Consider the following 24,456-nt stretch of genomic DNA (forward strand, 5'->3'; position numbering starts at 1 on the left):
CGGCGTTTGGCTTAATTGCCCGAGTAAAAACCTACAAGACGACGTTTATGTGACTACGAACGTGGCAGGTGTATGAAAGCATAATGACAAAGACGGCTCAGTCCTGCACAGCATGGCGGAGTTAGTCTTATTAAAGTCTTGCTTCAGAACGCTCACTGAACAGGTTAATAGCTCAGAATGAACATTTATATAATCTGAGATTCATTATTTTGGCTCAGAGCAGGAATCACAGGTTTTCTACACGTGTTGGACTCACCAGCGCCGATGATCCGCTCGATGGAGATGAACGAAACGTCGATCTCTTGGGCAAACTCGTGCACCGCCTGGTTGGGATCTTCGTAGGTGAGGGGGTCGATGTAGGTACGCACACCTGGAAACTTAACTGAAGACACACACATACGGCATCATTACCATTTAAATAATACAATATTAACATATAGACAGGATCGCATCCACTGGACGATGTCTGCATGAAAAACAAGGTGATAGCATTCTGTTGTGGTTGCTAGCACCAGAATTATTGCTAATATCATGGCTGGAGTTGGGAAATATGGAGACTGGCGACAATAAGACGGATAGTTTGCATGTTTTTTTCCCTGTATTTCCCAGATTGCAGACCAAGTTTGTAAATCAAGTGCTTCGATATAAAACATTTTACTAAAACTTCTACCTGTACTCAAAACTACTCGCACCTTTGTACTCGCCAGTTACGTCACTGCTGTCACTACAACCGCATCATTCAAGTTCTTTTGGATGTTTCCCTAAAATACCGCGTCTCACAGAACCAAACACAATGATTCACACGGTTAATTACACTATTAAGAAGACAGCCTTTCAATCATAATTAAAGCGTTAATTTTAAATATTTTCTTTCATGGCATGAATCAATACGACAGAATCCCACACATATTGGCTCCGTGGTGTTTTCTTTTTTTCCTCCTGACTTATCCGGAGCTGATGTACCCGTCACAGTTGGCTGTGATGCCAACAGATGGATAGCGGGGTACGACGCCAAAAAATGTGGACAAATATATTAAGCTGTCACAGCCTATAAATCGTCAGAGCTCTATGTGTTCTCTGTGCCACCACGGCGGCCATGTGGCGGGCTAGTGCGAGTGCCATTTCAAAGAATAGCTCCTGGTACAAAACACTGTGGACTGTACTGGCTGTACGGAGATGGACAAACTCACAGAGACATGACCGCGGCCTGAACCCTCCACTGTACACCATGTGTAAACTTCAGATGAACTCACACAGAGTTCACATGTACAGGATGAGTTTGGACTTTCTTAACTTACTGTGGCCGTTGTGAAAATGCATCTTTTCCTCTTCAGGATCCTGCTTTGCTTTGCTGTAGCCACACCGCCTGAGGAGGAGGAGGAGGAGTAATAAACACATCAGCGTCAGGTTAATGCACAGCAGCGTTACCATGGAAGAGCAGTGACTGGTCCTCGTTATCGTTACACTCGTCTCAATTACAAACACACTGATAGAAAGACAATCAAGTCCTGTAGTTAACCCAACACTGTCAAAAAAGTGAGACTTATGAACTTTAATGCCAATTAGCAGTTTTTTCCACCTACGACACACCTCTAAATCAGCGCAGATAGAGAAATTGCCTTCACAGTTCACAGTTAGCTGACAGCAGCGATCATTGTGCAGCTTTTGTTGCACATATTTTCAATCTCTACTACAAAGGAGCACAAAACGTTGACCACGAACACGCAGAGCAGCAAACCCTGGTCAGCACAGAGCACAATCAGACTGGGATCTAAGTGCAAAATAAGCTTTTTTTTTTCTTATTTCCTCAAAGAATTTGCTAACCCACATTTCAAGGGGTTCAAAAATACTGCTGAAGACGCTGAAAAACATCAGCTTTTAGACGCAAGCAAAGGGCTGCACTTTCACATCAGATCTGGTTTTTTTTCTAAGAAAGCCCTTCTTGACAAATTCCCTCTGACTTTTGGCACAGAGGGGAGACGTCTATCATTTTCCAATAAAGGCCAAAATAAAGATTTGATACCAATTTGCTGTGAAGAGCTTCTGTCTGTCTGCTCCGTCCTCTCAGCCTCGCTAACCTTGATGGCCAACACGCGTGTTCATTTGTGTGTTCTGTGTGTCGCTCTGTGTGCGTTAGCGCTCAAAAAGCTCCCGCCTGCCAATATTTAGACAAATGGCATCAGAGATAATCGCAGATAACCCAGATTAAACAGGAGGATTGATTTTAAACGTGATCCTATATGCAAACACAAACAGGCGGCGACGTAAAGCAAACACAGACACAGATTCACAAATCGCTGCATCTGAGCTAAACGAACTGATTCACACTGCTGTGGCTGAGCTCTCCTCATTTTTTAGTTCTTGAAGATAAATAGAACACACACACACTCACACACACACACACACACACACACACACACACACACACACACACACACGGTGGTGACGTCCAAGTCTTTCCCATCACAGTTCTCTGTAGGACAGCCAGGCTTGGCTAGAGGGGGTTTGCAACGGGCAGCTGGATATTCTGGGAGAGGGGGAGTCGATGTGTGCGTTTGTATGTGTTTGTGTGTGTGTGTGTGTGTGTGTGTGTGTTTTGTGCTTGTGCGTCTGCCGGAGGGTGTTTAGTTTGCCGGATCTGTTGAGTCAAGGGGTTTGAGCGCACTCGGCGCCCAGCCGGCCCTCCGACTTCATACATGTGTGTTTGTGTGTGTGTTAACCCATGCGTGTCAGTGTGCACACATGTGTGCTGTGTGCGCCGGATGTCTATGCATGCATGCGCAGCCTGGAGAGTCATGCATGAAGAGGCGGGGGCAGCGGGGTGAAGGGGCTGCGGTGCATGTGCCCTAAATCCATCATCAGGATATCTGCTCCGTCGATCCTCCCCCACACACAAACCCAGAGCGATCCTCGATCCTCATCCCTAAACCTAAACCACCTCCGTCTCTCTGATTTGCTTTTTTTTAATCCTTGAGCATCACCAGTCCGCCCGCTGTATCCTCAAACCTACACTTTGTGGTTAAATTATTGAGCGAGGATCAACTAAATTAATGAAATGATGACCCAATAGTTAAATGGATGGAGAGTTCGATGAATGAGGGAGCAATAAAAATGTATGTGGGATAAAAAATGAATGAATTCATCTACATGTGGCGGGAGGGATGGAGGGATGAATGAAGAGATGGATGGATGACTTGGTCAGCAGAACATGAGGAACTCCAAATAGTCTGAGATTCTTGAAAATAATTTCAGCTTTGTTATTTAATGATGGTTTAGTAAAAGGAAATGGGCGTATACAGCCTGCAATTAGCTTTAATTGATATGTTTTATATTAAAATACGGTTAAAGAGGACGAAATCAGTTCCAGAACCTTTTAGAGACACACTTAGGAGCTCAGCAGTATAGAGCAAACTGCTCTGCATTTGTTTTGTATCTGCATGTGAAACAAAGGTTGTTGTACCAATTAGACGACGAGGTTAAAACACGAGCCTGGAGGCAACAGTAGTGCAGTGTATAAGACTCAGAGCGGCCAACGCTGGACTGAAACAGCACAAGGTTGTCTCCAGACGTGAGCGAAATCCGCTGACATATGTTTGGGCCCCGCAGTTCTAACCCAAAAAGCGAGTCTTAATCCTGACCTATTACAAAACTCCAACCTCAAGCTAATGATCTAATCCCATCACGCTGCTCAACAAAGTATGTGGGACAGAAATGAGACTTGATATTTGTAATTTCTCCAAGAGGTCAGTTAAGGATAAAGAGATGTCCTCCGATGCTGCTAACGTATGGACCCACATACAGATAAGTGCTTGTTAAAAACCAATAAATACCTTAATTCATTCATTTAAGGCAGCATTTTCCTCCAGACTTTCCTCTACACACTCATTTTGTTCTCGTAAAGTGCGGTTGATTTTCCTTAGAGCAGCTCAGCTCCTGACACTCTCACACTCGACCTGAACACGATGCCATCACACGTCAGCGTCTTGCATTAATTCACATCAGTGTCAAACGGCTGCTGATGCTCCCATCGGTTCTGTTCTGACGGATTTCATTTAATAACTCCAGTAAAAGTCACAGCACCTATAAAGTAACACATGTAACAGCTCTGTATCACATCCTGTGTCATAATTAGTGCGTTCGGTGACTCACTCTCCTTCTATTTTTACTCTACGTCAGCGGTTGGCAGCGTTTATTGCACTTCGATACCCTATCACCTGTGTTCCAGCCGGAGGAAGGCGTGAGTGGGCATACGCTTACACCTGCAAACATATCAATAAAAAAAGCTTCCCTCCTCCTATTTACTCTTCTTCATGTGTGTGTTCATGCCTTACCGTCCGCTGAGCAGGAATCCGGCCACCACTGCCAGCAGGACCAGCGCCAGCGTGATGGCCACGGCCACAATCGAAGCCTGAGCACGCTCGCTGGTGGCGGTTACTGCCAAAGAAAGAGAAGCGGGATTAGACGCACAAAAACCACACCTGGCGTCTGCGTGTTGATACAGCCTCGGAGAGCAGGTGGGCGTCCTGTACGAGCTGAACTCGGCTACAGTCTGCTCGGCGTACTCACGGTAAGGGCTGGTCTGGAATTCAAAGCGTCGGCTGAAGGCGCCGTAGCCTGCTGAGGTCCTGGCTCGTACCTGCCACGTACCACACGCCCCGAAAAACCACAAACATCACAATCAGACCTCCGTATATAGTCATGCATCCATACAAGTGACTTTAAATCACTCAGCAGTATAACTCTTGAACCCATCTTTCACCTGGAAGATGTAGGCCGACGAGGGTTTCAGGCCTTCCACCACCATCTCCGTGTCCTTGGATTTTATGATGGTGTAACTGGAGTCCTGCTCCTGCAGAGGCACAAAGAACGAGGACTACTCCTTATTTCATTCACGTGCTTTACATATACTTTCATAGCCTTGACTGTTTAAGATTTGTTGCTGCATTCAGAAGCCTTTTGTGCTTCTTCTTTGTGCGTACGTTCAGATTCTTGCCTGTTCCTCTGCTCATCTCTGCAGCCGAGCTACCTGTGGTGTACGTGACTGTGTCTAAATGCATGGATCAGTTTCCCCGACTGTAACCACATCAGGTTTAAACACAGCTAAATGCCCCTTCCATTAGCCCCAACCCATTAGCTAACCACTGACCACAAACCCTGCTCCGGCTCTCCTGTGTACCTTTATTCTGACCTTCCCAGAAAAGAAGACATCAGAGGATGACAGAGAGAAAAGAGGAAGGGCACAGGAACAATGATCTGAATAGGAGCATCAAATTGCTCTCTGCCAAAGTCCACCTTTCAAAAAAAAAACCTGCTGGTGCTGTTACATGAAAGTCATTTTGGGATAAAGGTTCTTCTCAATGGAAACGGTTTAAAAGCCACTTCAAGGCAGACTGCTTGTATATTCAGCTGCATCTCTGAGGGCTAATTTGAACAACGGTTGTCTTAATGTTTCTGTAATACAATAAATATGCAGAGTTCAGGGCTGGAGGAACAAACAGCAGAGTGGTGCCGGATGTTTTTATTGCATAGTTTCTCAGCAGTTTTAAAACCCATTTTCCAAAGTTCACTTCCACCAAAGAGCTTTGCAGACATCTAAGTACATGTCCTGTGGCTCCGCTTTCATCAAAGGAAAGATGTTGGTATGAGATTAGATGGATGTGCATTCAGGTGGATGTGACATTGAAAATACACAACAAACCAGAAAAGGACAAACTTTGGGTCCGTGTTTGCCGACTTTAAAAAGTTTCTGTGTTTTTAGAAAGTTATGAGAAAGGAAACTTCCCAAGAGAACAACAGTAATCTCCACAAATCACAAAGCCTGTGAATCCTCGTCAGTACATGTGGTATGAGATACACATAAACTAGTATTTAAAATCAATGCCTCTGTGACGGACTCAGCAACATCTGGATGTCAAGAGTTTCAGGAAGTCACAGAGGAGCGGCAGGCGGCCCAAAGCCAGCGAGCAAAGGGATTCGTTAAAGGAACAACAACACAAAAACAGAACATTTAATAAACATATATATTTTTTCTTTACCTTTTCAAAATACTTGATCTCGTACTCCAGGATGATGCCGTTGGGCCGATCGGGCTCTGCCCACGACAGGGCGATGCTGCTCTTCCCGGTGTGACCTTTCCTCACCACGCTCACCGGGGACGGAGCTGCACAAAGACACAGACAGCACAGCTTCAAGCACCGACGTCGAGTTCCCTTAGAGGAATGGCATAATAGTAAAAACCCAGCAGTTTAATCTGATGCAACCCAGTGCCTCTGTTTCATTTCCAGTATTTAACCTTGTTAGAATTAAATAAAGCTGATATAACAACCTAATAAACGCTGATTGAACACCAGAGAAATGGCGCTAATGTTGTAAAATCTGTTCCGTCCGTAAGACGCTCCTCATTTGATGACACGCTGACGTTTACATGCGCAGCGCTGATTGTAACGCTCGCTGTGACTGTTGTACGCTATGAAATATTAAACTGTTGATTAAAACCTCAAAGAATGAAATCACACAGAAGCTGTTGGAAAGAGGAAGACTTTCCATATCAGAACATACACAGTAATGTACATCTGTGTTGTTTCTGCTCAGATCTGGAGGTAATTCGCCGTCTTCTTCCTCGTTGTACGTCCCCGACAGTCTGAATCTCAGCCTCCTCCGAGCGTTCGCTTCAGTCCATTGAGTTCTCACTCAACCGGCGAGATTATTTTCGGTTCCAAAGCAGCTCTGCTTCTAAAAACATGTTTGCAATCTGGCAACAAGGCGCACCTGCGTCTAATTAAACCGTCCCTTTATATCTTGCTATTTAGCAGATGCTACCAGAGGAGCCCATAAAGTCGACTCTATGACTCTTCACATCTGGCTTCGAGAGTCTAGTGCAGCGAATTTGGCAGCCGACGAAAGGACACGACGACGCACACGCTGGAGCGACAACGCAAACAACAACTTACGACTTCCATCTATTATTTCACTCTCATGTTGAATTAAACATATTTCCACATTTTCTTCGGCTGTTTGAAAAGTTTCTGCTGAAACCATTCAGTCCGTTCTGAAGTCAGTCGTGTGAGTTTGCATCAATCACGGAGCCATCATCCTGCTGTAACCCGAACTGTTGGTCCATCTCTCAGAGGGACAGTTGGAGAGTCTCTGACACATAAAGAGCTTTTAACCAGGCAAAATGCTCCCTCAGGCAACATCCTGATAGTGTACGAGAGGATGTGTATATATGTGTGTGTGTGTGTGTGTGTGTGTGTGCGTCCGCTGCGAATGCTAAACACCGTTTAGGTTTCAATAGCCTCAGCAGAACTCCACAGGGAATAAATCATCGCTACAAACACAGTAACTGTATCCTGAGTGGATGGTTGCACAGAAGTGTTATCTGGAACATCTTAAAAGCCTGAAACCAGAGACCGAATCACACACACTCACACACACACACACACACACACTCACAAATGCTTAAATGGTATAAAGGGCTGGGATTCAATGATGAGAGAGAGGGCTTATTTTCCCAGCAGCTTTATGGGTAACAATACACCAAAATCTAAGTTTAAATCCCCTCAGTATGGATGCAGTTTGCTATATTTAATCAAAAGTTCTCAATAGAGGGCGTCATGTGAGGGTGTGAAGAGCCTCATGTGCAAACTTAAGCTTTTCGGTTATATAAATGAGCCTGATGTGACGTCCTGCATGTGAAACCCAAACCAGGGCCTTCAGATAACCGATCCGTTGGTTTCTCTTCTAATTAATTTAATCATTCAATTAAGGCCGAGCTCACGTCTACAAGTTGCTTATTTCTTGTGATCCGCCGTCAACATTTTTAATAAACGACCTCAATTATTAATCTGTCGTTAAAATTTCAGAATTCTCGTTCGATCGACTGTTTAACTAATAAACTTCTATTTTTCTTTTTCTTCTTTTTTTTTCTTCTTTTCTTTTTTTTCTTTTTCTTTTCTTTTTTTTTTTTGCTCTTTATTTTGTACTTAAATATATATGGCACTGAAGGAGCTGCTCTCAATCTCATTGTACATGTGTATAGTGACAATAAAGGCATTCTATTCTATTCTATTCTAAATTCAGCACAAGGAAGGACTGAACGCGCTGCAGAAATCCATGTCTCTTTAAAATTCAGCTAGAAAACTCCATGTTGCAAAACGTGAGTTAATTCCCCTAAAAATGTAGTTTAACGTCACTGTGTCATTCCAAGGCAGACTTTCAAACAACCAGTGTTGATCAGAGGCAGATGTAGTGATCAAACATTCCCAGACTTCTCCCCGTTTAGTGCCAACTCTTCCCTTTTCTTCACCAAATGCAGAAAAGCAAAGACGTCCACATCGAAGCCGCGCTGAGCGCCCAGAGTCAACAAGCGTTTTAGAATCAGGCTGGAAAAACAGCGACGGTGATGGAGGAGAGAGAGAAGGGACGGCTGACAAAAAGAAAAAAAAAAAGGGAAGCGTGTGAGAATGAAGGAGGTGGAACATGTTGAAAGAGTGCAGACAGGACCCCAGCAACACTTTTATTATAGCAGCGGAGTCGGCGGCTGAATCGCACTCCGCCTCTAAACACTTCCTGCGCGTGTTACATCCGCTAATGAGCACCTACAGCACGGCGATGCAGAACACAAATGAACATAAACTCCTGGTGTTCTGCCATAATTTGAGTCAGCGAGGCCCTTTTCTGTTTGCTATCAGGCTGATATGATGAGATTTTTTTTCTCCTCCACAAAGAGAGCGGGGTTACAGAAATCTATTGAGCGGCTGAGTGCGACCCTCCAGTGCAACAACTCTGGCCTCAGATAAGAGCGACATTATCACAGCGCTGAACATAAGCCTCTCAGACCGCTATCTGTCTGTAGCATCGCTAAAATCAATACGGTACCTTCAACTATCTGCTTTATTATCCTATAACTACCCTCGGAGAATGACAGAAAGATAGATTGAGAGACAGAATGAAAGAGAGATATCGGACAGAGATGCCTTTATTAAGGCTGTAAAGCACCAGAGCTGCTCTCATCTCTTTTGCGTGCGACTTAACTTTTAACCCTCCTGATCTCTTTGTGCCACTTTCGATTGATTTAATTGGCAGCCGAGAACTAATCCGTCAATCGATGTAGTGCATAGTTATCAGCGGAAACGCACACATTTCAGCTGCTCAGTAATCCATAAAGATTCTTAAAACAAGAATACTCAGTACAGGGGGACTTCTAGGCCAAGATGTTTGAGGCATTCCTCGACCTTTCAGCCCCTCAACAGTACGAGGTTGCTATGTTACATACTACACTGCACAAGACATAGCTAAGGTTTGGGAGACTACAGACAAAGCTGTGATGAGGTCTTTCCCTCTTTCTAATCCTGTTAATTATCTTGCAACCCTCCATATTTATCCTCAGGACCTCTTGGAAGGCTCCCTGCTCTCAGGTTGGGAACCTCTGCTTTTGTCTTTTTACATATTTGTGTGAATTCTCATAAAGAGGCCGTGAACAATGTCAACAGCTGAAGGGTTGGAGGTCCTGACCATGAAAACAGCTTGTATGCAGAATGTGGAAACCCCTGGAAGGCACATTTCTGTATAAACAGGAAAGTCAAAGAGGTCAGATTTGTGTAGAGAAGCAAGAACGATTATTGACTAACCAGAGATGTTGAATTCCTCTGAATGGACCGCTGCTGGTTGGTTAAAAAGCAAGAAAGGCATCCTGCACACTACTGATCCACCTTGTTGGTGCCTTTTTGTGTCCAACATTGACCAAAATCTTCCCAACAATGTCTTCTCTTGAATCCTCTGCTCTACCAAATGTCCACTTCATGTCAGTTCCAGGACTCCTGCAACCCATCTACCAATAAACACCAATCAGCTACAACACTAAAGCCACCGACAGGCTACGTGAAGAACGTCGATCCTGTCCTTACAAAGCAACATACTGCTGGAAAACCTTGGATTCTGGCGTTCATGTGGATGCTACTTTGACGTGCACCAGTCTTCGAAACATGGAAACCAAGCGCACCCACCAATGGCAGCAGCATCCCCGACGTCCTCTACCAGCAGGACAAAGCTCAAACTTCAACAACAGCTCAGGAACATGACAAAGAACCAAAGCTCGCCTCCAAATTCCTCAGATCCCAATCCGACCTAATCATCTGAGGGCTTCCCCAGAACAAGCTTGATCTAAGAAGTCCCGTGTCCACCCTCGACGATTCAGGCCAACCTACACATGATCAGGCACGGTGGTTTTAATGTTGTGGCTGTTCAGCGTATGCGTACCTGAAACCACAGCACTTGGCCACAGGGCTGTGCACTTATTTATAAAACCACCCACAAGGTAATGTATCACGATTCACTTGATTAATAGCCTCCAACAGCCCAGGCAACGTATGGGAGCATTTAGTGAGCAGCTAGCACGCAGTGCAGCAACATGAGCAACAAATAACCCAAAATAAGGACGTATTAAAGCCACGCTGCCGGGATGTGTGTATATAATCACGCTTATGCTGCATTTTCTGTGATTATCAACCATTAAAAGCCAATTAGATTTAAAAGCTCCCTTTTTTTCAGGATTTTCATGAATGACAGTTTCTCCTTGTGTGAAATGAACAACGTGGTTATTACTGCCACTCACAGGCCTGAGCAAACATCCAACATTTACACACCTGGAAAGGTAATTGGATGGCAGGGGTAGCTCTGTCGTCAATTTGGTGATTTATTTCTCTTTAAAAAATTAATTTCTTCTGCTGAACAGTGGTTGCTGGCGAGCAGCCGTATCAGACTGATGTATTGGTGTGAAAGGCAACATCAAAGAGTGGAAATACATGACTGGCCTTTTTAAAACCGCTAAGCTGCACCACAGCTCTTAGTGTTTCCAATGTGTACAAGCAGTTCATGTTCAGCCTCTCATGCTTCAGTCTTTCCTTCCTCCTCCCCTGTCATTTCCTTTTCACAACTTCTTGCCGTGTCATCTGTTCCCTCCTTATCATAACCTCCCCATCGCTGCTCCGCCACAGTTTGTCACTTCTACCTCCACTCTGTTGTTCTGTCCTCCTCTCTCCGACTTCTCCCCTGCCTTTCACCTCTCCCGATCTCCTCCTCACGAGCACCAACACTTTATTATTCATCAGGGCTTCACAGGGACACTGTGAAATCACCTATTTCACGGATCCCTTATCGTGTGTGACACTTCCCACACATCAAACGGCAGATCCTCCGACTCCTTCCCTGTCTGTCTCCGTCTCCCCGTCGCCCCCATCTCTCTGCAGCGTTGCCTCGCTATCTTGTTTTTTTCCCCCGCAAAAGCAGAAGCGCAGTGAAAAAGCACAGCCTCACACTGGAGCACAACACAAAAGGCATTCAGAGTTGTTTACACGGTGCTGATCAAGGTCTTCACTGGGTAATTACATCTGTGACACAAAGGCGAAGACGGATCAGAGCGCGCTAAACTGCTCATTTACAATTACTGCTCCGGGATGACTATTAAAATGATTGTTCTGATTATTTTGGTTAGTCACTTATAACCGCTAAGATCTCCGGCAGCTGATGTGGGCTGATTTTAAGTGTCACGTTACACAAACAGCAGTTTGTTCAAACTGCATCAAAGAGCTGAAGGCTCTGTTCACAAACATCCTCGGGCTAGAAGTGACTCTTCACTGAGTTGGAGAAACTTCTGAAAATATGGGTTGTGTCAGTAACTTTACAGCTCCTGAGTTTTTCTTTTAAGAGTGATTCACAAGGCATTTAGTGCTAAAAGCAGCTCCAAGTCAGAGAACTTAGAGGCAGTTCAGAGGACTGTAAGTCACTAAGCCGAGGCTGCTGCTGGTCGTCCACAGAGTCAATATTTTAGACAAATACGATGATAACAAGCGCTCATGAAGAACAGGGCAGCTCCAGCGGTGAAGCCGGGATGCAGTCACCTGACCAACTTCTTCATCAAACTGAAGCGCACTGCTTTACAACCATCAGTTATATTTAATTAGCAAACCTGGTCCATCACCGGGTAATTGATCCAGTTATGTGTATTAAAGACAAATAGTTCTCTGGCTGATCACCTTTTCTTCATCGTAGTTCTTTACAAAAACACCCTCTCAGCAGCTTTTAAAATGGGTCTTAAGAGGAAGCTCTTAGAAGCTTTTACTGCTGCTTAAGTAGTAAAATAAGATCCTTTGTGAATAAAACCTTCCAGCCTGATGGCCTCTCGTGGAGCTCAACAAGGTGCAGAGAAGGGGGATAATTTTAGAAACCCTGAAGAAGAACAAGAGTTAAAGGATAAGTTTTTGGAGAATACAGATGATATTATTCTGTGTTTTTTCCTCCTCCTCATCCTGTTCATCACCCTCACATCCATCCTTACACCACTGCTCTTCCAGTGGGAGCCTCTAGTGGGACGATGTGCAAATTAAAAACACAGATTTGGGTGAATTCTCATGAAGGTGTCACGAACTATGTAATGAGCTGAACTGCTGAATGATGCCACTCAGTAAACTCAGGTGTAAACTCTAATTACTCACATATTAACTGCATTTATGTGGTCAAAAATAGACCTTTAAATTTAACTGTAAACTCACTGATTGCTGCAGCATGGATGGCTTTAAAAGCACATGTTTGCACTGATAGTCTGTATTTCTTATATTTGAAGAAACTCACTATCAATACTCCCTACAAACCTGCTTCTGCAGCTGGAGCTTGTGTCTGTTTTATTCCTGCTTCTGAAACAACAGGACCTGCTGATGTCAGACATATTATCACAGTTTTGTTCTGCTACAAATATATTAAAAACGTTCCACCTTGACTGAGCTTCGTTAGAGACAGCCTGGTACAACATCCTGATTAGAAACAATAGAAACTCTCAGATAAGGACGCTGCTCTAATTTCTCTTGTTTGTTTTGAAGCCTTTGCTTCCACATGCAGGACAAACTGAGTGAAGCATTTTTATTTCCTTTTCCTGAAGGTACAGTATCGTAGAGTGTTGATGGATGCACATGTACCGACAGCCCGGCTTTTTCCGTCGCATGTTTCATACGTCGCTGTTTGACTTCCACCTTTCCGATCGTGTCCCGTCTCTTCATCTACCCAAACTGAAATAAAGCAGACCCTCACCTCCAGCAGCCTGAAGCCCGTCCACGCCCAACAGCAGCACCCTTTATCTTCTGCGGCTCCCCCAGCCATGTGTAATCTGACGTAATCCCTAATCTCCACTTGGTCCAGTGACTGGCTAACTTTAATCCAGCTCCAGCTCCAATAAACTGAATTTGAGTTGCGTGGTCTGGGTGTAATCCACTCAGCCTGCTGACAGCCTCCGTGACAACACAGTTAGAGGCCTGTCAGGAGCTTCCACCGTTACAACCATCTGCCTTCTCGCTCGTCTTCCTCTCTCCTCAGCACTTACTCTACCTGACCTTTTACTCCTACTACTACTCCTACTGCTACTACTATCGCTGGTATTCTTTGACTGCCAATGAACCATCTGTTCAGCAAAACGGAACAAACGCAGTCCTTCAGCACCGCTTTTGTCTCTCGCCTTCCCTCCAGATGGAAGCCAAGGGGAGGAGAGCATTAATCTCATATTTTCTCCTCATTTCATTACGCTGTGTGCTACCATTTCATTACCAGCGAATGGAATAAACTACAAAAGCACGAAGCTCCTGTAAACACGGAGAATGGGCTCCCAGAGCAGACATGAAATTCTCATCTTCATTTAAAAGGGGGAGCTAACAAAGCATCCAATATTTACAGCTATGTGAAGCAGCCAGACTCCGTCCTTGTCCGATACGAGCGCAGCCTTTTATGTTTGGCCACTTTAGTGTTGCTCATTTACTGCCTCGCTTAAGTAGACTTTAGAGTTACAAAGATTTCCTAAGCTGCTCAGATGATAAATGCTCCCAGCAGCTCCAAGTGAAACACATTACACCAGCTCAAGTGGTCCTTTCAGTTCAGAGTTTATCAAATATAGCACGTCGCAGCCTAAAATTAACACGTAAACGTGCATGTCATCAGCGTGACTCATCGCCGCTGACAGGCATGCGGGATAACACCTGCTAGCACACCAGCCCGCCCATACTCACAGCCGCCTGCGAAACACCAGCTCTCATTGCGCCACAGATTCCTGCAAATCCTGTTGATGAAATGCATCGCCTAATTGAGGGGACCAAGCTGCTTTTTCAATGACATGTCTGAATGCAAGAGCAAAAACAACAACAACAAGAAGAGGGGGGGGAAACAAAACAACAAAAAAAACCACGGGCTTTCCGCTGTGCGATGATCTCTCATTCGCTGCAGGGTTGGACGTTAATACAGCGACAGATTTGTTGGACAAATACTGTGATAATTTGATCATCTGGTGTCTTTGTTATCGAACCAAGACATTCGGATTCCAGGTTGGAGGGGAAAAAAAGGAGTCAAATTGGTAACGATTTTGGTGGCTGGGTTTGAGTTTGAGGGGGGGAGCGTACGGGGCAGCTGTGTTTGCTGATTGATGCTCTCGTGGGGAGAATATTGATGGAAGGTCTGACGCAACGTACCTGCCTGATTGGTCGTCACATTCAGCGACACATACTGCTTGGCGTGGTCCTTGGCCAGCTCTGACACGCCGTTGACAGCCTCCAGAAGGAAGCTGTAGTTGGTGTGCGACTGCAGGTCGGCCACCATCACCGAGGTGTTGGACAGGCCGACCCGCCGCGGCAGAAAGCGCACGTTGGGGCCGCACTCCTCCAAGCCCCGGCCGTCCGGCAACACCCGTCGGCACAAGATGTTGTAGCGCACGTCCTTCCTGCCGCCCGTCTCCATGGGGATGGACCACTCCAGGAAGACGCTGGTCTCGTTGACGTTGGAAATGGCGTTACGTGGAGCGGAGGGAGGACCTGAGGGAGACAGAAGAACACCAGGTTATATAGCATCTAGACGGGGGGAAAATAAAGAAAAGATTGAGCTGTGAAGTCATGTGCAAGTAGAAAAGGTGCTGGATCCTCACGTGTGCAGGCCATATTAGGAGGGTCAGAGTCAATCTTATAGTATCCATCTTCACAGCTGCAGGCGGTGGCCCCCGTCTGCCGGGCCACGCTGTGAGGCGGACATTTACTGCAGGCCAGAGACTCCAGCAGCGAGCGGTAAAACCCCACTTTGCAGACTGAAAGACGGGGAGGAGAGAAGACGCCATGGGGTGTTCGGGGTCGGATCAAGACGAGATGAGACGATAAGAGTAGACGTACAAATAGGAAAAGGGAAAGAGGTCATGGGGAGAAAGGTAAAAAAATAAAAGTGGGGGAGAGAAGAAAAGCAGGACAGTTCGGTTATTTCTTCTGAAAAAAAAAAGGAGGTCAACATAACAGCGGTGGAAAATTTCCCTGGGTGCTCGTGGTTGTTTTGGAAGCTCCTCAACACAAACACACGATAGTTTGAGACTCGAAATTAAAAGAACCGTTTGTCACATCTGTGTTTTCTCCTTTGTTTCTTTTGAAGTCTGATTTCTCCTCATATCCCTCTGGGGATTATTTTCCTCAAGTCAAACCTGCACAAACCTCGTCGTGTTTCACCGTCTTAATCAAAAGGCTTCCTCTCTCCTCATCAGCGGGCTTTTCCCTCTTTCTCTCAGCTCTTCGGCTCAGTGATTTAAAACCAGCTCCTGATTAAGACTTCGCACTTGCATCTGCTTCACAATATTGGCCCCCATATGTGCCGCGTATACAGTACAAACAAATACACAGAAGAAGAAGAAGAAGCAGCACGGAAACAGGCAGAATCTCTCTCTCTTCCTCCCACACAAACACTCAGTCAGACGGCTGATCTAAGTGGGGCAGGTAGACAGGAGGGCGATGCACTCGGAATGTTAACACGCGAGAATACATCAACAATCTCTGTTGCCATGGCTGCAACCCCCCAAGCCAACCCATCACTGACTTATCATGGCATCATTTTCCTCCTGATTTCGCTGTGGCAGTCTGACGGGTAAATAATACAAGCAAAGTTCCACATGATGCTGTGCAGACAAATTTCCTCTGGACGGAGGACAGGAGAGGTGAGGTCACCACGGCGGGGAGAAGGTCTGTCCTCTACATTTAGCAGCTGTTGTCTTCTCAGTTATTACTAAAGTTCAACTAAGAGGAAAACAGGACAAAGACCCAGAATGGAGAAAACACAGGAAGATATAAACAGGAGATAAGCTGGAGGACTGATGGGAGGAGAAGTTTACGAGGACGTGGCGAGGAGAGAGGAGGAGGAGGAGACAAAGAAGGGAGTCGCGGGGTGATTTGTGTGTGCGCTTCAGTCGCTCGGCGGCGGCGGCGGTGGCTCTGATTCACCTTGACGGAACCTTGGTCTGTTGTCACGGAACATTAGGCCTGAAAAATTCTCCCTCTGCCCCGGATCGCTCCGACTCTCACCTCCGCTTCACACGCACGCAGGAGGAAGCCTCCCAGAAAAAAAAACAAAAAAAATAATCGTTTGTCCTGCATGTAGGAAGCCACACGGACCATAATGATGCTCAAGACGTCGCTTTGGAAGCATTCATGGTGTTGGCCTAGTTCTGAATGAGCAGATCCATGCGATGACACACTGTACGATGGGCCTCCAGGGGAGGTTTCATCCAGATGTGGAACGATTTTCCCCCATTTTTTTATTGTATTATGGAGTTTAACAGCAGTTACTTACTCACTAGATTTTGAACTGAATTTGAATTTAATCCAAAACTCATTGAGTAGACGATGATTTAAAACCTTCTCAACCTTTACATGTGGGTTTGGCATTCAGGGCAGTAGGACACACACACACACACACATTTATGGTTGCATATAGATTTATTGCTATTGTCTGGTCTCTGGCTCTCCTTGACTTCATCCTCCAAACCCCCCCAAGGCCGAATCAATAAAAACGGGGTGGCAGCTCATTTCACATCTACAGACGCAGCAGCGCCGAGGGAAGCGGAGCGAAGACGAGCAGAACAAAAGCAGCCGCAAAAAACAAAAGTACAGACGAGCAGAAATATAAAAATGAGAATCGCTGGTGATTTGAGAAGCTACGCTGAGATACATCATGATGTTTTTACTACCGGTTTTTATTTTTGGTGAGCTCTCGCCGCCTGTTGTGCCGGTGCCGCTCTCCCCAAAGATCATCTGCCACTCAAACAGTATGGTGTGGGCGCAGTGTGGCGCTCCGACGGCTCCCCACTCGGGTTTCCTGTTCAACACGGTTTTTTTCTCTTTTCCTTTATGGTGTCTGTTGGCCCCAGTCACAGCCAGCTGTCACCCCCTGAAAATAGCTGCTCAGTTTTCCTTTTCATTCTTCACAATAAGCCAGATAAAGTCTAATTCAGGAGTTACAGCACTGACAGCAAACAGATCAGCTTCACTTTGACGTTTACTGTAAATGCAAACTAAATCCGCTTTTATTGGCAAAGTAGTCAGTCAGACATTTGCATACACAGATAGACGTTTGCTGATAATGTGGTGTCAAAGATAAGCTGATGCGCTCTGATTAAATTAAAATAATGCATGAACATTTCCTTCCCTCTGGAAGTTGCAAATGATTATGAGAATGATATAAACATTTGCAATTAAAATGTGCAAATTGGTGTGAAGGGAAAAAAATAAAAATCCATGGCATGTCACTTTAATAAAAGTCCATCCAGTCGACTAATAAGCGCCGACAGAGTGGATGTTGAGGTATTTATTATCATTAATTCCAGCTCATTTCCATTGAGGGGTAAATAGGTTTTCCATGCTCTACGAGTAAACGAATGGAGAACACGGAGCACACGCGTGTAGCATTCGACATGACATGACGGCGCCAGTGCAAATGACTGCATGGTTATATCACGCAGCAATTACACTGTCTTCACTTAATTACGTGTTGAAGGATTTGGAGGGTAGAAGGGGCACGAAGGTCAGAGCAGCAAGTTGGAGGCTGAAACGGGGATGAAGCGATTAAAACAAAGAACACGTATGTACGAATCTGGAACCAAACCACAGCTGAAGGGAACCTCAACTCAGGACAGGAGCAAAAAAACACGGGAGTTGACCAAATGTCACCTGGATATGAGACAAAACACTGTGTGTAGTTCAAATGACAAGCAAAATTAAATACTTCAGTTATTATCTCAGTTATTTCCCAGGCCTGGGATAAATAAAGTATTTTTCGATTCTATTCTATTTTGCTCATAGAAAAGCAGCATTTTGAATGATTTAAAGGATATTTTAACACATAAAAAGTAGGTAAGAAAGATAACCAAACCCTAAATTAAATCTTTTTTCTTTACCCGTCTTATCTCGTTAGATGTCTCACAATATGTTTCGAGCTCCTACATCCAAAATCCATTCTTAACGGGACACGCTCCCTCAGAAATCCATATTTACACCAGAACACACACATATATACGCACTCGCAGAAAAACCCGTCCTGTCATGAGATTAGTTATGGTCGTGGCTGGCTGACTGTAATGGATCATTCCTCATTGTGAATGCAACCTGAATAGAGGGTGTTGGTGGTATTAACGAGTGTGTGTGTGTGTGTGTGTGTGTGTGTTGCCCTTGGGCAAGCTGTCTTTCTGATGCCACGCAGCTCTTAATGCACAGCACAAAGGCTAATAGGTAATTAATATGCAATACACACTCATGCGCCTGCGTGCGCTCGTGTGTGCGTGCGTCCGCGACGCGCGAGGTTAATACGTAATTAATATGCATCACACACTGGCATCCCAGGCAATTAAGGATCCAGCGGTGTCCGCTGACGCTTCTTAACGAACGTCCTCTTTAATTGGAAACATTTCACTGTAAACATGTTGATTTATATGACTGGCTGTCGTTTGGTGGGATTAGAGAGAGGAAGCGATTAAGGCTGAGCGATGGGGGAGGGCGTCGAAAACACAAGTTAAAGTTAAGGACCACATACAGAGTGTCAACACTGGATTTAAATTCATTTATATGGACGCACACAGTATGGATCCAAACACACAGAAGCATCCAGACTACTCAGGCGGTTCTGTACGACCACGCTGCGTATCGTTGGCTGATGCTTACACCTAATAGCATGGAAGCAGCATCATGACGTAGCTGCTTCAAGTGGAGCTAATTTGAACCATTCTGAGTAATGCAGCCTAATTGATGGTTGTGTGTGAGTAGAAATGACCACGAAGCGAACGCAGAAGCTGAAGACGTCCAAGAAATGTTCTGTGGACTAAAAAGCACAATAATTACTCTGACAGTTAGTGCATTAGAATCACAAAGCAGCAGAAGATACGGACGCTGTTCCTGCTGCAGCTACGTTCTTCTAATGAATGTCAAACATAAGAACATAAGAACAAAACAGAAGCTCGTGACTTCCATCTTTCCTCCAGCTGTAGGCGGCAGGTCTGACAGGAAAGTAAACTTTGACAGAAGAAAGACAAAAAACTGACGAGGCTGAGTTTCGATGCCATGCCCACATTGTTAGCAGATACTATTGTGAACTAATAAATAGCCTCAGAAACACAGTAAATATCCCGTTCCTGTGTTTGTCCCGCAGCAACCTACTGGTCCAAGAAACACAAACACAACCTATCTGAGTGTGCGCTCGTCTCAGGCCTTCATACCTTCACCTAGTATTGTTTCACTGCGTTTGTGTGCGTGTGCATGAGCCGCCGAACGCTCATATTTGTGCGTGTCTGTGTGTGAACACAAACAAAGAGCAGATGATAATACCACAATAATATACAATCAAGTCAATGGGCTCTTCCTGTCTGCGGGATGACAGACGAGGTCATTGTTCGGCGCCCATTTATTCTCACAATCAGGCCACAAGCAGAAACCAGGAGGTCAAGCGGGTCAGAGCAGTTTTCGAACAAAAACCAATTTATTGGTCCAGTGAAAGTGGAGAGGGGAAGATTAAACATTAGAAATGATAAATCAAACGTCAGGTTATGCTGACCACATGTATTGGAGGAATAAGTCAAGCAGCCGTGACACCACACTATATATTATATTACCATTTCAGCATTTAGTTGACAGCCATGGACTCGCAAAAAATGAGTCAATGGAGCAACAACGGCAAAATAAAACTGCAGTCATCCACAAACAAGGCGCACGAGGGTCAGGATGTGGTGGTGCTCCGATGCTCCAGAGATACGTGATCCCAGCTGAAGGTTTGAGGTCATATAGACACATGAATGTAATGAATTCTGCATGAAACTGGTCGGGAATCCAGGAACACGTCTTTAGACCAATTAGTGGGTTCATGAGTGAATGAACGCTGCTGCTGAATATGTTAAATAAATATGAATATGAATCCTTATCAGCCGGAGGTGACAAACAATAAGGTTGTTCACAGACATTTACATGTTTTGTATCACAACTGGTTTTCTATTTTTTAATCTTTATTCTAGAAAAAAAATCTGTAATTTTATGGCATGTTATTATTATTATTGTCTTTTAATTTTACATGTTTTTACCTATTTTTAAAATGTAAAAATATATATTTAAAAGACATTACAAAAAACACTGAATTTACAGGCATCACCTAAAATACCAGAAAAACTTAAAAAACACCTTTAAAATGTTATTTTTTAGAAGAAAATTGATAGAAAAATCTGTTCACAAATATTTCCTTTTTTATTTAATAGATTAAACTTAAATTCAAGTTCGATACTGGACATATATTTTTTAAAAATTAGATCCAATTAATGATAATTAACAGAGAAAGAAATTGTTTTGTAGTAATTGTTAAAATTACAAAACAAGAATTTCTTTTTCTCTTTATAGATATAGACACACACACACACACACACACACCTACACACACACACACACTATAAAATTCTGAATGAATGTGTTTCCATCTTTGTATAATATATATAAGCAATGGTGATCTGTTAAAATATTTTTCTCCTCATTGTATATGTCTATCTATCATTTTACAGTTGTGTGTGTGTGTGTGTGTGTGTGTGTGTGTATATGTGCATCCAAATTCATCCAAAAGCAAGTCAAGTGTTTCAGTGTAGAAACGTACAGGCCTATAAAAGCAGCTTTTCTGTAAAATACCAAAGTCGTCCGTCATGACTTCAAAAACAAAACAAACCAATAAAGAACGAGTCCGTTCTCGGTGTCATCTCACCACGACCTCTGAGCTGTGGATGTTCTGTAGCTTGTTTTCAGACTTCAGAGACTCGTGTCATGGCTGCTTCCTGTATCATATGGAACCTCATCAGCTGACCTAAATGCATCCATCACAACTACCAGTCCAACAACCAGACCCCAACCAGCCCGACCTGGACTCTGGAGACCACCAGGCTTTCATGGAAAGAAGCTGGCGCTGCTGAATGAAGCATTTTATTAATATTTCACCGACTGCAGGAATGTGTGTCCGTGTGTGTGTGTGTGTCTTGTACTCGTATCTTTGTGAGGACATTGTGGCTTTTACGTATTTTACCGATGCAGCGTCGGTTTTAGGGTTCGGGCTGGAGTCAGGCAGAAGTATTGCCATGTTTTGGTGATAAATACGGTTAGGCATCTTGTTCTGTCGGTTACAGCCGAGGCTAAGGGCCAAACTACGCTCCGAGTCAGCTAAGGTCCTTGCAAGTATAGAAAGCAGCCCGTGGACGTGTATGCATGCTAACGGGGGGGAAGGGTAAAAGGGAGGAAGCACTTCTGGGAAAGTCAGTTTACCCAACAAGCACTCAGGAAGCACTTTAGTTGTCATGACAGCATCACCACGTTGAGCTGATGGGGTGATGGAGAGGGGGTGGGGAGGAGGACGGAGGAGAAGGAGGGATGCAGGAGGAGAGAACAGGATGAGAGAGTTCAGTGAAAGAAGTCTCCAATTGAACCACGTCTAAAAAGATGAATGGCGTCTCTTTCCTTGATAAATCCACTCAATTCAGATTTCAGGAGATGATGGCTTCCTGCCACTCGCACATCTCTGTGCGATCATTCAGCGAGCGGGGGGGACGACACGACTTCTATTTCTGTGAACAGTCTTTAACTCAAAAGATAAAAATTTAAGAAAGGCACAGACGAGAGTTTCACTTCTGCTGTCACCGGGTAGTTTGTCAAAAACACTGATTTTTCAATAAATATTGAGTCTGAACATTTAAAACCGTTTCAATGCTCGTTTTCCGCAGCGTGGATGTTCGACAGCAGCTGGATCTTCTCTGTCAGAAACTGCAGCACCCACAGAACCCACAGAACCCACAGAACCCACAGAACCCACAGAACCCACAGAACCCACAGAACCCGGCCTCTTCTCTCTCATCCCGCCGCATTCCTCTGGTTCATCGTCACATTTGCTCTGGTAGGAGGTTTAATTATTTTTTGTCACTTAAATTAGAAAACGCAGAAGATTGTGTTGATTTAAGGACAGCGGGTTGGAGGGACGTAGAGGATTAAAATACTCAGACTGAACCGTTTCATTTCTGCCTTTTGACTCTCTGATGTATTAAAGTCCACCTGAAGGAGTTTCTGATTAATGTCATGTTGTCTCGTGTGCTGATGGTTTCGCTGCTGCGTCAACAATAGTAATGAATGTGATATTATTCCAGGTCTTATATCAACATAAGCAGCTCCAGTAAAAACTGTCACTGAGTATTTCAGGTCCACTGAGTTCTAATGAAAACGTTGCTGCTTCGACATCACCATCGCCTCATGAACGCTCATTTCAATTTACACACGATGGATCAGAATTAAACAGGTAGAACCGGTTCTAAAGAAAAAAGGCCAATGTGTCACATCCATGCAACACAACATCTTTTTATTTATTTATTCATATTCATTTATTTCTATTTTAATTTTGCCTGGAATTTTGTCCTTTAGGCCTGACAGGTGAATTAAATAAACAAACGAAATAAAGTCCTTTCATTGGAGGAGAACAGTAGAACTACTTTGACCGATGTATGGATGGTCAACCACCTCCGAGCTGTTTTCCACCACGTTGGTGATCAGCACACTTTACATTCAGCCGCTCCCACATGAACTCACACCAACAGTGACGGACCTGCCCTGCCAGGTCTTCACCTGCCATCGGGAACAACTTTAGGTTCGAACCAGGATCGAACCACCAACCTTGCAACTAGTGGACCTCCTGCTCGACCACCTGAGCCTCAGTCGCCCAAAATATCGGCGATGCCTCGGCCTGGACCGGCACAGAGGCATTAAAAAAAACACCCAGAGCAAGCCGGTGTCAGAACTCCGATCCTTATCAGCACGTGATGGTAATCCTATTGAAATGACACAAGCTGCCGTGATGGTGTGTGCATCTCGCGAGCGCCTGTAATACCCTTGTCACCACATCATCAACCACAAGCCCCCGCGCTGCGAGCGGGAGCCGCTATCCCAGAATTCCCCGGAGAGGGGAGGCAGAAAGCTTCCTCACATTACTACGCCAGCGAGACAGTTTCTGATGGCAGCACCACCACTGTGACCAGATCGAGTTTGACATATGCTGCCGTGACGTGTGACAGGCAGGCAAACACAGAGGAGCATCAGGGGAGCCCTGGCAGCGCCGAAACCGAGTATCGTCAGGGGAGGAGCCGGCGCTCCCCACGACACGCTCAGACGACGATCTCTAACAAAACGCCGCGCCGGTTTATTGTTCCTCCAGCGAGAGCCGCTTCCTCCTTCTGACTAATTCTTCTAATTGATGATACCAACAGTCGCTTCCCCTCTCCTCTGCCTCCCCTCCCCCCACATTGTACCTCCAAAGTCTTTTTTCTTTTGTCACGTGAATTCAGTGCAGCTTGAACATCACAAAGCTGTCGATCCCCGGATCCCGCTCCATGTTCTTTATTCATCTTCAGAACATTCAGCTCTTATCCCAGCGTTCTGGTCAGCCCGTATTCAGCACTGAAACCAACCCTCATTCCAGTGAGTAATTCAGCTCCTCTGCCGTCATTACAACAGTTCAATCAGCTCGTACGCCGTTAGTCCATCATTCAGGGAGCTCCATCCCTTCAACCAGCATCCCATCAGTCTGGTACTGCGGCTCTTCAGTTATCCAACATTTTATAAAGAAATCTCTTTCATTCCAAATCCGATTATTCAAACAGTGTTTTCAACCTTTATTCAACATTTCAACGCAACAGTGAAGCGATTATCATGACTTTGGGGTTTTCTGTTTAGAGCTGAAAGTTGGTTTATTCTCCAAAAGCAAGTTGATCTTCAACAGTTTTCATAATATATCGACTGTTTTGCTATTTAACAAGAAACTAAACCTGATTTTCTGGAAGCATCTTCTCAAACCAGAGCACTCAATGCTCTTTAAACACTCCTAAAGCATCGCCGTTAGGTTCAGGGTTGCTCAGACTAAATTAAAGTCACCTTGACTTGGAATCTGCAAAACTGTGACGGACGTTACTCATTATTTTCTGACATGTTGTAACTAAATCAAGCCAGACGAACCGGGTTCACGTCTAACTACTGAAAAACGGTTTAAACAGATATAAATAACCAAGTTGTTCATGCTCCACGCAGCAGCAAACGCCACATCCTGCCAATATTGTCCTCAAACCGGGACGCCAGT

At 44.7% G+C, this 24,456-nt stretch overlaps 1 protein-coding gene across 1 annotated transcript in view; it reads right to left on the minus strand.

Moving 5' to 3' along the window:
• The window catches only part of epha5 (EPH receptor A5), a 57,903-nt gene that overhangs the window by 14,035 nt on the left and 19,412 nt on the right, over nt 1-24,456 (minus strand). Inside the window, exons 4-11 of the mRNA XM_008278056.1 lie at nt 14,951-15,106; nt 14,502-14,840; nt 6,036-6,160; nt 4,760-4,849; nt 4,567-4,636; nt 4,332-4,434; nt 1,299-1,366; nt 257-382 (exon numbers count right to left, since the gene is read on the minus strand). Of these exons, the coding sequence (XP_008276278.1) occupies nt 257-382; nt 1,299-1,366; nt 4,332-4,434; nt 4,567-4,636; nt 4,760-4,849; nt 6,036-6,160; nt 14,502-14,840; nt 14,951-15,106 (1,077 nt within the window). The remainder of the gene's footprint in view (nt 1-256; nt 383-1,298; nt 1,367-4,331; nt 4,435-4,566; nt 4,637-4,759; nt 4,850-6,035; nt 6,161-14,501; nt 14,841-14,950; nt 15,107-24,456) is intronic.

This window comes from Stegastes partitus, unplaced genomic scaffold (genome assembly GCF_000690725.1).
Source record: "Stegastes partitus isolate 25-593 unplaced genomic scaffold, Stegastes_partitus-1.0.2 Scaffold114, whole genome shotgun sequence".
NCBI classification, from domain to species: Eukaryota; Metazoa; Chordata; class Actinopteri; family Pomacentridae; genus Stegastes; species Stegastes partitus.